The 14,664-nt window shown below is 37.9% G+C and overlaps 2 protein-coding genes and 1 long non-coding RNA gene across 4 annotated transcripts in view; 2 read left to right on the top strand and 1 right to left on the bottom strand.

Moving 5' to 3' along the window:
* Positions 1–14,664, top strand: part of LOC126790995 (protein CHROMATIN REMODELING 24-like) — a 179,676-nt gene that overhangs the window by 104,245 nt on the left and 60,767 nt on the right. The window lies entirely within an intron of this gene.
* LOC126791007 (uncharacterized) lies at positions 1,382–2,544 on the top strand. Its single transcript, XR_007671775.1, has 3 exons — positions 1,382–1,539; positions 1,706–1,793; positions 2,041–2,544. It is a non-coding gene; the product is annotated as an uncharacterized LOC126791007 (long non-coding RNA).
* LOC126790959 (E3 ubiquitin-protein ligase RGLG3-like) lies at positions 7,640–12,553 on the bottom strand. The gene is given in 12 exon segments (XM_050517350.1): positions 7,640–8,052; positions 8,699–8,755; positions 8,859–9,012; positions 9,116–9,243; positions 10,495–10,588; positions 10,590–10,598; positions 10,677–10,756; positions 10,864–10,961; positions 11,603–11,716; positions 11,806–11,946; positions 12,029–12,113; positions 12,395–12,553. Coding segments are annotated over 12 exon segments (1,191 nt in total). The 5' UTR covers positions 12,542–12,553; the 3' UTR covers positions 7,640–7,968.

Below are 14,664 nucleotides of genomic sequence, written 5' to 3' on the forward strand. Positions count from 1 at the left end.
GGAGACAAATCAGCATTTATGCCTTTTTTTTGAGTAAATAGGTTTACATTCTTATGGGGTGAAGATGCAAAAAATATCTCTCTCATATAATATTATATATATATAACCATATTCGCATTTTCTCTCTAAAGTGAAAGTCAAACAAAATTCTCTGATCCATCATGCTAGGATCCCAATAAGTTCACATTTGATCTCCAATCTCTCATTCTCAGCTTGCTGAGTCGCCTAGGGTGGATATGGGGTTGAGAGGAAGAATTTCGCTCTTCTCTCTCCTTTGCGAAACCCTACTAGTGCACCTTTATGGTGGCGACTCGACAAATCATATGCCTCTTGGCAAATCTTGCATTGGAAAGGGAGGCAATGCCTTCTCATCTTCTCTATCCTCTATCGGCCAATGTGGAGACGGTGGTGGCACGGATTTTTCTGGTTGCCTCTTCTTAGTTGGGTCTAAACTAGATGGTGACGGCAATCTTTTGCTGGCCACTAAGTTTTCCTTCCTTGTCGAGGGTTGGAGGGTGATAAGTCCAGTTGCTAAAATAGGAGATTGAAAGATCGATCAGGGATGGCTGAAGTCGGTGGTCAGCGGTGTTTCCAACAAATAAGACTGGATGCAAGATGCTAGGGTGGATTTTTGTAGGTCTGGCGTTTCTATTGAGCTTGGAGGTTCACTTGGATCTGGGCTTGAGAATCCAATCAAAGCTATGGAGACTTTCTCTCCATCAAACAAAATGGGTACAGTGCTAGAGATCTTGGTTGTTCTTTTTATATTTCTGCTTCTAATTTTTCTAGCATTGTATATTCTGGCAATTCATTAATTTATAAGGTGAGTGCACTTTAGATTTATGAGTCTAGTTGTGTAGACTAGATTTGGAAGTCTTAGGAGATTTCTCTTATTGTCAGCCTTCGGGTAGATTGTCTCTTGTATTGCTTGCTAAACTTAATATATTATGACAACGATTCAACAAAATATTATATTATATATATGCTTATATATATAGTTGTATATTTGGTCTCTCTCTCATATATATTATTATATTTATAGCTATATATTCAGTCCCTATCTAGAGTGAACCTTCACTCTGAAATTACAAAGTGAAGTTCTAATTTTAGCACACTTTTCGGTCAATGTTTTCACCATAAATCATTCAATATTTATGTATGCTATTCAAGATCATCTCTACAAAATTTCATCCAAGTTAACAATGGTTTGAGCTTTCAAAATCGAGATTTACACGAACGGTTCACGTTGAACAGTTTTAATTCGTTAATTGATTTAATCTAATTTCAGGTTACAGTAAATGCATGCTTGATATTGTTGAAGATTTTTATGGTTTTAGACACGTATTTTTTTGCATCTTGGAGGTTTAGCTCTTGTGAAATTCTTATGGGTATGAAGTTGCCGGTGCTCATGTATTCTTCTTTAAATTCTCTGCTGTAAAGATCTAATACCATTCTCTGTCACCAGCAATTCAGACAGAACTTTGTGCTCACACTGTAAGGGGAGAGAAGCTGAACTTTACTGCAAAAGTGTCACTCATGGTATGCATTTTGGACTCGAGATTCTTCTTATCAGATAAAAATTGATAATATCTTGTATTATGTGCTGATATACTAACTTGAATGTTGAATCAATATCCTTCTGCATTTGGATAGTACTACTTGCTTGATGAATCTTGAAAAATTATGAATTTTGAAATGGCTGCAGTTTCTGAGCTGGAGACTCTTTTTGCACGACTATGGACACAGTGCCAGGAGTGCCAGGGTTCACTTCATCAAGATGTTCTCTGCACAAGGTTGGTTTGCATCCATTTGAGTGACTTCCGCACGCATTTTTTTTTTTGTGTGAATTGTTTAGTTGTAAGCATATCTAATATACTCTTTCACACACGCACATAAAGACACAAATCTTTGCTAAATTGGTGTTTTCATATGCAATATAACACTATATCCCAGTCAGTTAAGCTGGTGTGGTGTGCACTCAGTGGACTTATGCAATGTCTCTCCGCATGTGTATTGTATTGACACGCTATTTTCTTCCAGTCGGGATTGCCCTATATTTTACAGGAGAAAGAAGGCACAAAAAGACATGGGTGAAGCTAAAGTGCAATTAGACAGGTGGAACTTCTGAGATTCGCCTGAGAGAATTCAGGAGCAAGATATATACATAATACTCTCAAAATGTTGAACATCTCATGGGGAAGATATTCTTGCTTGCTGCGGCAGATTTTGGTCCGTCCTACTGGCTAATGAAATAGTGAGTAAAGAATTGAATCGAAGGTGGAGTCTCTCAGGATGTTGTGAAACCAAGTACAAGTTTTCAAGATCTCTACATGCAAGTATCACAGCACGAAATGCACGAATGACATTCATTGCATTTTTGTAGTTGAGGTAGCCAGTGTCGATGCCTTATTTGCTGCTTGGTATTAGTTTGCACCAACTCTTGATGTTGTATCTTGATAGGGTTTTCAGTTTGTCTACCTTGTATATATGTTATGCCTCCTTGAACATTATTCAGTTTTCATCGATTCAGTTTTACTTTGTCTTAGAGAAATTTCTCTTTACTGTGATTGGCGTGGCGTGGTAGATTAATCAAAGGAAAAAAATTATTAACCGAAACTGACTTCAGAATTTAAAGACTCCGAACTCCGACGATTGACCAAAAAACTCCGACGAATCAATCAATTTGTGTCGGAGCTTTTGACCCCTTCATTTGCAGTACTAAAAGTCAAGAAGAAACTATAAAATGATCATCACTTACTCTGATAACTGTGATTGACAAATGTGTTTGCATTGCGAACTTTATTTCTCTGAATCAAATGAGGTTTTTATTTCAAGTCTCCGATCCTCTTGTGCTACAATATAAAGAACATAACTAATTTGCAAATCATATTTGTAGAATCTAATTCTTCTGTGTGGTTAAACGGATACGAGGGAAGTAGGATGACACTCAGTTCTGGTAAAGAAACAGACTACGATATCATGTTAGACTCCTAAAATTTCCCCATTTTCTCGTGCCATATGTTCTAAAGCAATTCCTTGTCCATCCAATCTGTTACTCCAATACAAACGTGAGAGAAGTTTTGGAGGGAAATAGAATGTGCGAGAGAAGTCCCCTTTCTAATACTGAAGAGTTGCGTTTGAGTTAGAGACGTTCTGCCAACAGCGCTCTACGGTGTAATGGATGGCTGAAGGCGACTTGAATACAAAGTACTCCATCAGAAAGCGAGCAATACGAAGTACTCCCATTATTAAAGTCAAGGTAGTACGTTGGTTATATAGGAGCATGCAGACCAGTTTAAAGGGGTACGTGTTTGTGTGGGTGCTTATATATTAGCCATCATGTTTTCGCCGGCGACTCTTTCATCTAGATTGTCACATGAGTGGGAGTACTCTGCGTCGCTATGAGGAGTTGTCTGAGCAACTGGTGAGTTTTGATAAAGTGAAATTGCGTTTAGTAAAAATGTCCCGAGATGGAGGCAAGATAAGTTGGCGGCAGGTTTGCGACAGAAATGAGCTACTCTAAAGCGGAGGTCTTCAAGTTTTTGACAGAGAGGAGAGGATTCATAGGAGAACAAACACCTGTGCATCCGGGAAGGAAGTGGTAGCTAGTCAAGGAGGACTCAAGGCAGTCAATCCCAAATTCCCAACGCATGTTATGATCAGTAGTCTTGAACTCTCAAAATTCTTGTGCTCGGAAATGCATGCGCACAGACTCATTTTGGTTGGGCGACATGGGAGAAGAGAGGAAAATATCCGCTAAATGGCCTGGGAAATGTTGCGCGCGCGAGCGAGGGTGGTTTAGAAATACGGCCCTCCTCAACAGCGGAAAACAAGGCCGGAGGTTATTGATTGAGGGCGCCTAACTCTCTTCGATTCGATCTAGCGCAGGTTCTAAAGGCTCGTTACTACCCTTGTGATGAGTTTTTGGAAATGGAGATGGCAAAAGGGTACATATTCGTGGAGAAGTACTCTAAAAGGAAGAGATTTGTTGAAGAAAGGGCTCAGATATTAAAGGTGAGGAATGCAGAAACGATCGATATCGGTTTGGTACAATCCTTGGATCCCTAGCCTGCGCCTTACCAATTAAGACTACTCTCTCACGCACAAGTTCAGAACTGAAGAATTTAGGGTCAGTGATCTCAAGGCTTGACCAGTTCGGCGAAGCGCGTAATGATCTGGTTTTGGAAGGTGGTTTTTTTAATTAACCCTAATTCCTAGAATTGTTCAGACTTCAGAGAGCTATGGCGTTATTCAAAAGAGTATAAGAAATACCATGATATATAGAGGGAGGTTTAAAGAAGAAGAAGAATAGAGGCTGCTAAATGGGTGTGCCCTCGATTGGAGCTATAGAGAGAAGTGGGAGAACCCTGGATGTGGAGATGTCGATGTTGTGGTCCGAGATGATACTGGAACGTGCATGGCGGCACTGCGGTAGTAGCTCGACCTAGGGCTGGGACTTGCATGGCCCATTCAGTATTGCATGTACGTTGAGGACTTGATGTAACGACCCCAAAATTTCGAACATAAAAACTCAAATTTCAAAGTCGTTATACACCAAACGATCTCAATAAAAATCAAAATCATACAAACAGTCACAGCGGATCATTACTGAGTTCATGATACAACTCAGACAAACCAATTATTACAACCCAAATTTATAATCCATATTACACAACAATGGAAATGTAATAATCCTCACAATTTCTCACAAAACCATAAATAAATCCTCACAAGTTCTCACACAAATCCACAACAGAACCTCACACAAGCAGGATAATGAACGACTTCAAGTCCCCAGAGATGTCCTTCGATTCCCACTAATCGACACCTGCAGTAGTATCTCCTACACCATCGAATTGGTGCACCGGGATTGTCAACACAAACCCGGTAAGCTTTACAGCTCGTATGAGTAAAATAAAACAAATATAACTCGCATAACAATATATATGTCAATCCACAATTAACAAATATAAATGCACGCATGAGTCAATGGACAACCCATCTGGTTGTCCCGAAAATATGAAAATGAAAATACTCATGAGAAATTGGGCAACCCCTCTGTTTGCCCAAATGCATTAATAATACGAGTACTAATGAGCGTTGGTACGCCTGTTACCCATTATTGTACAAATTTCATCATGTACTCAATATATAATGCTCATCACCACTGTGATCATAAGTCACAAACGAAATCCTAACAGTATATAATATAGCAAACTATATATATATACCTATTTACCATTTATACAATATATATATCATCCACTTTATCATATACATGTCATATTTCTTTAACACGTCCGAAGACAAAACGATTTAACAAATCACAACGTTAAAATCATGTACAATAATCTACTCATTATTGTACAAATTAAATCACATGCTCAATATTTAAATCTCGTCATCGAGCTGACCAATTCTAATGAATTCATAACAATATATAATATAGCAACTATATATATATATGTACTTATTACCATTTATACAAAAAATATATATAATCCACTATATTGTAAACATGTCGTAATTCAATATTTAAAACTCTTGCAAAATCTTGAATCTCCGCAAGGGTAGATTCATAAATAAGTGAGATTTTACTCACCTTATCGACTCGAGCGTAATTCCACAATTTCCGAAGATAATTCATTTCCTTGCTTTATCGATCACCTTGAAAAGATAAGAAAAGAATTTAGAAACGTTTCGTAAACCTTTAAATGCCGAAACAGTAATAATCGGTTTTACGAATTTGCTGTTCACTATTCACTGTTCAATATTCACTATTACTGTTCCGTAATTACTATTTGTGTATCACTGTACAAATACACATCCAATACGTATCTCTGTACGAGTACATACTGTTTACTTATTTTTGTACATATAAATACTATTTAAATGTACGTACTGTTTCAGTAAATAATAATTACCGAATTATCCTTCTAAAATTACTTTTTACTTTTACTAAAAGTAATTTATATTTACAATTACCGTACGTAAATAAAATTTACATTTACCGTACGTAAATAAAATTTACATTCACATTTACATTTACCGTACGTAAATAAAATTTACATTTACATTTACCGTACGTAAATAAATTACAAAATTACCCTTCCGGAAACACTGTTCACGCCGCCGCACGTAGCGGCGCGTGGGGTACACGCGCCACCCGCCGGCAGGCTGCGCGTGGGGCTCACGCGCCGACGCCACCAACGGCGCGTGTCACGCCACCGCCGCCCCAAAATCCTCTCTTTTCCTTCCCTCTTCCTTCCCACGGCCTCACGCCGCCTCCTACCTCCTCCACGCATCCATACGCGCCACCCATAGCGGCGGCATCTCCCCCAAATCCCTCCCCCTCCGATCTCCTCTAAAACTCCATCAATCCAACCAAAAACAACACAAATCCACACAACAAGCATCACAATATCCAATTAGATGGAAACCTCACCTATTCCGGGCCTTGGGAACGCCGGAGCTCGTCGGAGAGTTCGGACCGATTGGGTTCGATCCTTGCGAATCGCGTCGAAGCTTCACGGTGGCGCTGGAGACCGTGGCTAGCTTGGAGGGGGACTGCGTCGAGCTTGCGAGGCTGCTGGTGTCGGCGGTGAAGGACACGTCGGCCTGGAGGCGGCGGATCAATGGAGGACGTTTCTGAGGAGGGAGAGAGTTTCGGGGAGAGAGAAAGAAAGAGGGAGGGAGGCGGAGAGAAGAGAGAAAGTGGGTTTTCCTGAAATGGAAACCCTAAACACACAATTATCCTATTTATACTCGTTTTCAAAATCGGAAACTAACTTCCGACATTAATAACTTCCACATCCGACGTCCGATTAGAACGCGTCACATACCCACGAACTCGTATTGACGAGCTCTACAACTTTTGTGAAGGAAGTTTTCGTAACCGAGCGACGGAATAAAAGTCGATATATACGTAGCGGAAACGTAACGTTTTTTTAATTAAACGTTCCGAGATCGTTTCCGTTTCTCGTTTCATAACGTCGCTACCAATCACATCCATTCTAATTAAAATTCGCAAATTTATAGAATTCAAATCAAACTAATATTGTTTGAAATTTTAGGGTTATTACACTTGAGGTGGAGGTGATCTATGAGTTAGAGCAGCGCTGTTTGGTGTTTATTCACCAGGGCTGGGAGCCTGGGACGCAGTAGAGTTTGAGTCTGATTAATTGTGCTGTGCTAGCTAGTTGATGCTCTAAATAGAGAGGAGTTTTCAGAGGGAGAGAGAGAGAGAGAGAGAGAGATAGAGAGAGGGGCTGCATATATAATGTGAGGGTTGCGTGTCTTTCGTGAACCATATGGGGTAGCTAATCGATTAGCACACCTTGCTAATTGCTATCGAGAGTGGAGTTAAGAGGCTCCTGTTATTATTCCAGATGCTCTCTTAGAATAATATTGATAGGGTTTGAGGCAACAAGCCTTAATCTACTCTTCGTGCTAACTACGATTTCAAATAAACTTGCTACCTACGTGGTGCTTGGGTGACAGAATAGATTGCTGGAAGACTTGGCCATTCTCGTATGTAAAAACACTTCCAAATCAATTTCTTTGTTCATTGTTTGGGCAACAGTAAGACGTCTTCAGTTCTGGTTAGAAGGATTTTACAGATAAAGCCAACAAGGGACAATTTGAAATGAAATAAATAGATTTGTTTGGAAAAAAAATTCAAGGTAATATTTCAAGCTAGCTAGTTTTTCTGAATTTTTACAACACCAAGCGAACGAAGGTCACAACAGAATGAATGGAATTGTCACTCAACGAAAGGTCATTACATCTGGCGTTTTCTTCTATGTACTCCAAACAAATTATGTACAAATACACACTTCCAATGCGGCACCGACCATACTGGAGAAATCAGCAAACTTGGACACATGAAATTTTGTTGCAAATATAGGAGAGTTTCATTAGTACCTTGGATCTTCATGAGGCACCTGACATCAGATTACAATGGCTAAGTCAAGTATAGAGTCTCAGGCGTGTTGTTATGGGTTCTCGGCACAGAGGGCACGATGAAAGACTGCCTCCACAATCCTTACAGGTCTGCACCAAAAAAAGAGAGAAAACAATCAATACAGGCAGAATCTAGTTTTCAGCTTGTAGATGGTTGGCAATGGATAAAAAGATGCATAGGTAAGACAGAAAAGATCATTAATTTCTCTTCAAGATTATTGAGTTCTCTTTCAACATAGTAAAGAAACCTTTCATAGATTTTAATGGATGGCACCACTCAATCCGATAAACTCTCTGCCCTCTTCTACCAAAATTAGTAAACATCTTTCAAACCTCATACCCTCTTGCACAGCCAAAAGTTGAAAAATTGGAAGTCCATTTAGGTTAGGCCAGAAAGAGATATTGGAAATTTAAATCATAAGATGAATAGACCAATCATAAGATGAATAGACTAATTCAATATTCACTTGCTTCAGATACTATGTAATCTTATGAGTGCAAGCATTGGTAGTGACGTATAGTTAAGTTATACGCATAGACAGAGAAGTAAGTATATTATGTGATTAAATAGCTAGCATAACAGATATACAAAGGTGAGGGGAACATCTTCCCATAATTTGATTCTTCAAAACACAGATCACCTCCGGTATATGCAGGCTTCAAAATAAACCTTAAGTAAAGTAAATTGTGTGATATCCCAATTTAAAAAAGAAAACTCGCTAATAAGTACACTAACCGTGTGACCACATTGGAAAGCCATGTCCTTAGGATTCGTCAGGCAAATTGGGCACACCTTGAACAACACGAGAAACTTGTCTCAAAACCACCAGATCACTATAAAGGAACTTTTAAGAAAATTCATAATCAAAACAAGGAGGAGAGGGAGAGATAAATACCGATTCCACAGGAGCTACTGGCAGCCCAGGAGCTGATGGCTCGACTTTCGAAAAGCTTGTCATCGGTGGAACTGATTTAACTGCATTATCATGATTGATCACATCGCGTGGAGGTGGAAGTGGCCTTGTGCGTGGACCACCTTCTGATTCATAACTACCAAAGTAGAGAAAAAGAGTCATATACTGAAAATCACTATATCAGCATAGATTTTTAGGGTGCAAATTTCATCATTTCATCAGCAACTCAATTTTCTTACTTGGAAAAATCAAGTCTTTGAGTGGCTCTGTACTGAGATGGAATTTCCATCAGGGCAGCAAGTGCAAATGCGGCTTCCTTCTGTGATAAATCCCTGTTGTCTGACATTATCTTGGTGAAGTTGACAAACTGCAGGAGGAAACCATATGGAAGGTTATATCGTGAAACTTGGTTATTTCAAAAGATTAAAGAAAGTACACTGAATTGCTACATCTATGTATTAGAGCACATCGATCAGCAGTATTAAACAACAAAATTGAAAGAATTAAAAAGAGCTGAACATTAGCAGCATTCAAATTATAAGAAATGGTATGAAATGAACAAATGAAGTACTTCAAACATCTGACAAAACCAATACACGAAACCAAACTCTTTTCCTCAAAAGGTCCAAGTCCTCCTTCAGCTTTAGAAAAAATCCTTTATTACTCTCCATCCAAATGAACAGATGGCCAGACTACAGCCATTATAGCATATTGTCCCAGCCCAGTCCCTATTTTCTCCGTCCAAAAAACACTCGTGTGAACAGCAAGGCCTCAAAACTCACTAAAATATCCGACTGATCGTCCTTAAATAACTTTTTTTCCAATGCTAGTGTAAATGGATACATAGAAAACAAATAATACCCAGAGTATACAATGCTGAGGGGAAGATAAACAGCAGGAGCAATCTTACAACCTGAACCTTATGATGAGCTGTTGTTTTCATTTTACAGAAGAGGGGGATGAAAGGGATGTCCATTAAGTACATCCAGAATGATATACAAGAAAACTCCCCTAATAACTCTTTAAAACCACTTTCTTGTCTGGTATGAATGATACTAGCAGGCAACCCTCTAAGCTGATAATAGATATGAGCTTTCCCCCTGATCTCCCAAGTTCATTCTAAACCCAGTCCCACAGTGGAGGTAATACACACCCTAGAACTTTCCCTCACATTTTCCCGTTACAAAGAACAATTTTTCAGCTGCAGAAAAAGATAATGAAGCCTTGCAATGGGTCTCTCCGACATTAACTTGAGAATTAAACAAATTATTGAAACCCTGCATTGTTTACAGCCTGTATTTACTTCTAATGGAAGCACACCATAGAGAAACTCTTTCCCCTGGAAATCTCTACCATCACTTGACTCACTTCGCACGTAATTCCTCATTTCTTCTCACACAATTCCCAACACCATTGCCACTACCATTCCATTTAAACATACTTTGCATTTGATTAAGCAATCCTTTTCTTTCTTCCACCCGTTCCCACAGAAAGCCTCTCTCAATGTTTCTATCATTCTTACACACTGGCAATCACTGTAGTGGCATCCCAAGTTGGACCTTTATATTGTATCAAAATGGAAATTAAATTTAACTCTGCTGTGCCACTTAATACGTACCTGGAAGTTGTCAAATGTTCGAAGAGGAATGTTGTCATCAAATGTCTGCATTGCATCCCATGGTCCATCCCCAACTCCAACCAAGATAATTGAGAGGATATTTGCTGTTAAAAAAAAATCTAATTGTGAGGACACTATAAACAAAGTTTAGTGTACTCTAGAAGCAGAATGCAGTACTTTACCTCGCAGCAACTATGGAATTTACAGTCGCTAGTTCTTGGGAACTTAATCTTCCAGCTGGAGTATCAGGGCTCCTGGTAACCTATGTGATAGACACATTTCAAGGCCGTAAGAATATATACAATAAACAAAAAATTTAGTGAACAATTTTTCACAAAAATCTAAGGGCATCAAACAAGTTTCAACAACCTGTCCGTCTGCTATAATGACAAGAACATGGTATTGTCCATTGTTCTTTTCAACAATGTCAATTGCCGCGTCAATTATAGGGGCAAACGAGGTCGGACCTGTGAATAAGGAAACAAACATTATCATATCTGGTATGTATACCGTGCTGGAATGATACTAATCCGGTATACCCGAGTCAAATGTGACTACAAGGTATAGCAACATATCAGTAGACAATCAATATCACATATATGAAATCAGGTATTAACTAAATTGGGTGGAGGTAAGAGAAAGAAGTTTGCTGCTTACAAAGTTATCCCTTAAAAAGACTGAATTGATACTGCAGGCAATTTTATTTACACATTATAAACTCAACCAAATGTACTATGGGATAAGGACTGATATAACTTGCAGCAACCTAACAAAATGTCTACTTGATTGATGTCTTCGTATGAAATGTTCTGAAAATGCTGATTTACAAACATAAATGAAAAATTGAGTATCCATCCTCCATGTAATCTATTATGATATAAAAAGTACATGTGTTATGATTCAAAATTAAAAGCCACAGATTCATCTAAGTAACTAGCGTAGGTACTCCAATGTAAAAGAAAACCAAAAAAAAAAAAAAATTAACTACGAAACACTAGTTGTAAAAATACAGATATGTTGAGATATCATGCATATGGAGCAAGTCTGCACTTTCGATGGTACTTGACAGAAGGAAATTGCAACAATGAGAAGGAAAACTGTGAAATACCTGATAACCTTAAGTATGGAACAATCTCCCTGTACCGAGCAAGAGCTTCCTCAAACCCAACACAGCATCGATCATCAGGGTAAAAGCTGAACACACCTTGATCATGTGTTGATGCTACAAAAGAAGATATGGTCAGAGAGATATGTGCTGATAATTGCTATGTATTCTGGAGCAGAAGTAAAATTATAAAAATAGACACTAACCATCGCCAAATCCAAAACAAGGAATTAAATTATCTTCATCAAAAGGAGACAAAGTGCGGCCAATTATAGAAATTGCCTGCTCATAAGGATTAGGTGAGCTACCAATAGCATGAAGACTTTTCCTGTTGAATGAACGTTTGCCTACAATCATTGAAATGAAACTTTTATGTACCTCCACAAGAAGTGATGAAAAATAACCCATGAAAAGGACTCGGAATATCACCTGTCCATTCATTGCTCTTCGTGAAGTCGATGCCAAGTATTAGATTTGACGATTCAAGGCCAGCTTCTCTCAATGCAGCAATTACCTGGACAATTATATTGATGCTTCTGGTCACTGAATATGCTCCATTAATAGCAGATGATGAAGGAAAATATTGCTAAATTAATGCACATATAATTGCCCAGCAGGACTACTAATATGAAGGATGAATATATAGTTCTAATTTCAAAATATGTGACCTTTCTGACACATGCAATAACAGTTCAATGTTATGGTCATATTCCATCATCAGTTTTATATTAGTTGATATATTTTGTGTAAAAGCCAATCGATAAGATATGTAAAGCAAAAGCAAGCGGTTGAAACCTGATCCAATGAATTAAAATCATCGCCTATACGTGAAAATGGTTGCTTTGGTTGATAACTAGAGTCCATCGAAGTGCCTGCACAGGAAGGTGGTTCAGGTGGAAAATTATATTGAGAATCTTCATATATTAATTCCCCATTCCCCATGTTTGTGAGGTAAATGTTACCTGTCAGATAAAGGAAACTGAGAAAAGCAGAGTAAATGGATTAGAGAAGACAATTCTTGTTTTATACCCTAAATTAGTTCATTCTGTTACAAACTCAACAAGTCATCTAGACCAGCAGAATAAAAAACTCTTTGAGTTTGGAACAATATAATGGTTAGAGCCAAATTCCCTTGGTTTCTGGTCGCTACCAAATACTTAGTTACAACTAATTGCATTGGATTCCGAATTTCTGCTAACGATCGAATCAGACTTGAATCCGAGATATTCAGGATAATAATAAAGCTTCAAAAATCATGGCACCATATCAAACTCAAGATACTGAGATCTTTATGAAAAAGTATGGATTACTAAAACTCAAATTCATTTGTCATGCACAACCTCATCATTAGCACAAGTTTAATGGGTAATGAATTACAAGAATTGACATGTTAAAGACAAACACCCAAAAACCCAATAGGGCATGCCATCAAAACAATAGCAGAGGTTGATCAGGAACAAACAAACCATTGACAAGGCAACGTAGATTTCCAGACACAAACCTGTAATATGTTGATGGCAGAATGAAAGGGATTGAAGTGTGATTTGATTTGCTTGTTCTTAAACAAGTTTGGTTCTTTTTTATCTCTTAAATACCAAAAAGTCAACTGGGTGGCTTTGGGCTGCTGCTTCTTCTTCTGTTCCTTAAAGTTCCAACCTTTTTCCTGGGTCTTTGTTTCTGTTTCACTTTCTCTTCTCTGGGGATTTCTTAATTGTGAAGAGATAGCGTGCACACGTTGGAAATGTGGGCGTCAAACTTGAATAGTCACGTCGAAGGATTTTACCGCTACATGTCAAGCAAAATCCGGTCAGAGGAGAAAGGCAAATGAGCTTTGAAGCTGAACAGAGCACAAGTACTTACTTCAGTTACTTATACTTTTTACCAAAAATCCGTCAAAAATACTTAAATTATTTAAAATTATTATTAGGTCTTATATAATGTACAAGAGTATATCAAAATGGCACCTAGTACCATTTGGTCTAGTTGATAAAAGAAATATATCCTGGTAAATAGGCATGTCAATTCTGACACGACTTAAAACCCGCACAAAACCCACACGATTAGAAAACGGGTTAACCCGTCATAGCCCATTTAATAATCGGGTCACCCATGGGTCAACCCACTAATACGAAATGAACCTGCATGCCACGATTGATATAAAATCAAGAAAAATTCTATATAAAATAAACATATACACGACCAATTTAAGAAAATAGCATCATCTGTAATATAGTTTTAATAAATCTTTACTCATTTTGAACTAGAATATAGGTAATAAGATAAAGTATTTTGCTATTTTTTTAAATCGTTGTTTTAATCGTTTATTTTATGTAAAATTGCACGATGTATATATTAAATGGGTTGAAAACGGGTAACCCGTTTAATATGTAGGTTGAGTTTGGGTTTAAATTTTTGACACGATTACGGGTTAGGTTTGGGTTTATATTTTATGATACACAAAACACTTTAACCGACACGACCCATTGACAGCCCTACTGGTAAGGATGAGGAGCTTAAATGCACCTTACATCGGATAGTGAGGGGTTCAAATCCGACTAGGTCCTTAATTCATCTCAATTTCTAATATTGGGGCGAGATTTAAGGTAATTTATCGCCAATATTGTGTGAATATCGAGATTTTTGCAAAATATCGTGAAATGTCATAAATATCACTCGATATTCTATCGGTGTGGGATTTTTTTTAATATTTTTTTTATATTTTTCATACGGAAGCAAATTTGTCAACCATCTCTTATTTGCCCACTCATGCCCACCGACCTAGATTATCACCATGCATGTGTCCTTTTTACTTACCATAGTTGTATAATCATACCATTGTTAACTCTTAAATTTAAAAATAATAATATTTATTTATTTTTACCTTAAATTCAATAATAATAAATATATTATATACAAAGAGTTTAGGGTTTCGGGATAGAGTTTAAACACTATTGACTGTAGTGACTCTAGTTTACATTTAGAGTCCAATGTGAATTGCATTTGCAAAAATCAAGGTTGTTGGAAATGTCTACATCATGAAATTATCAGATCTAGTTCGGTGAAAT

The sequence above is a fragment of the Argentina anserina genome, chromosome 1 (genome assembly GCF_933775445.1).
Source record: "Argentina anserina chromosome 1, drPotAnse1.1, whole genome shotgun sequence".
Classification (NCBI taxonomy): Eukaryota; Viridiplantae; Streptophyta; class Magnoliopsida; order Rosales; family Rosaceae; genus Argentina; species Argentina anserina.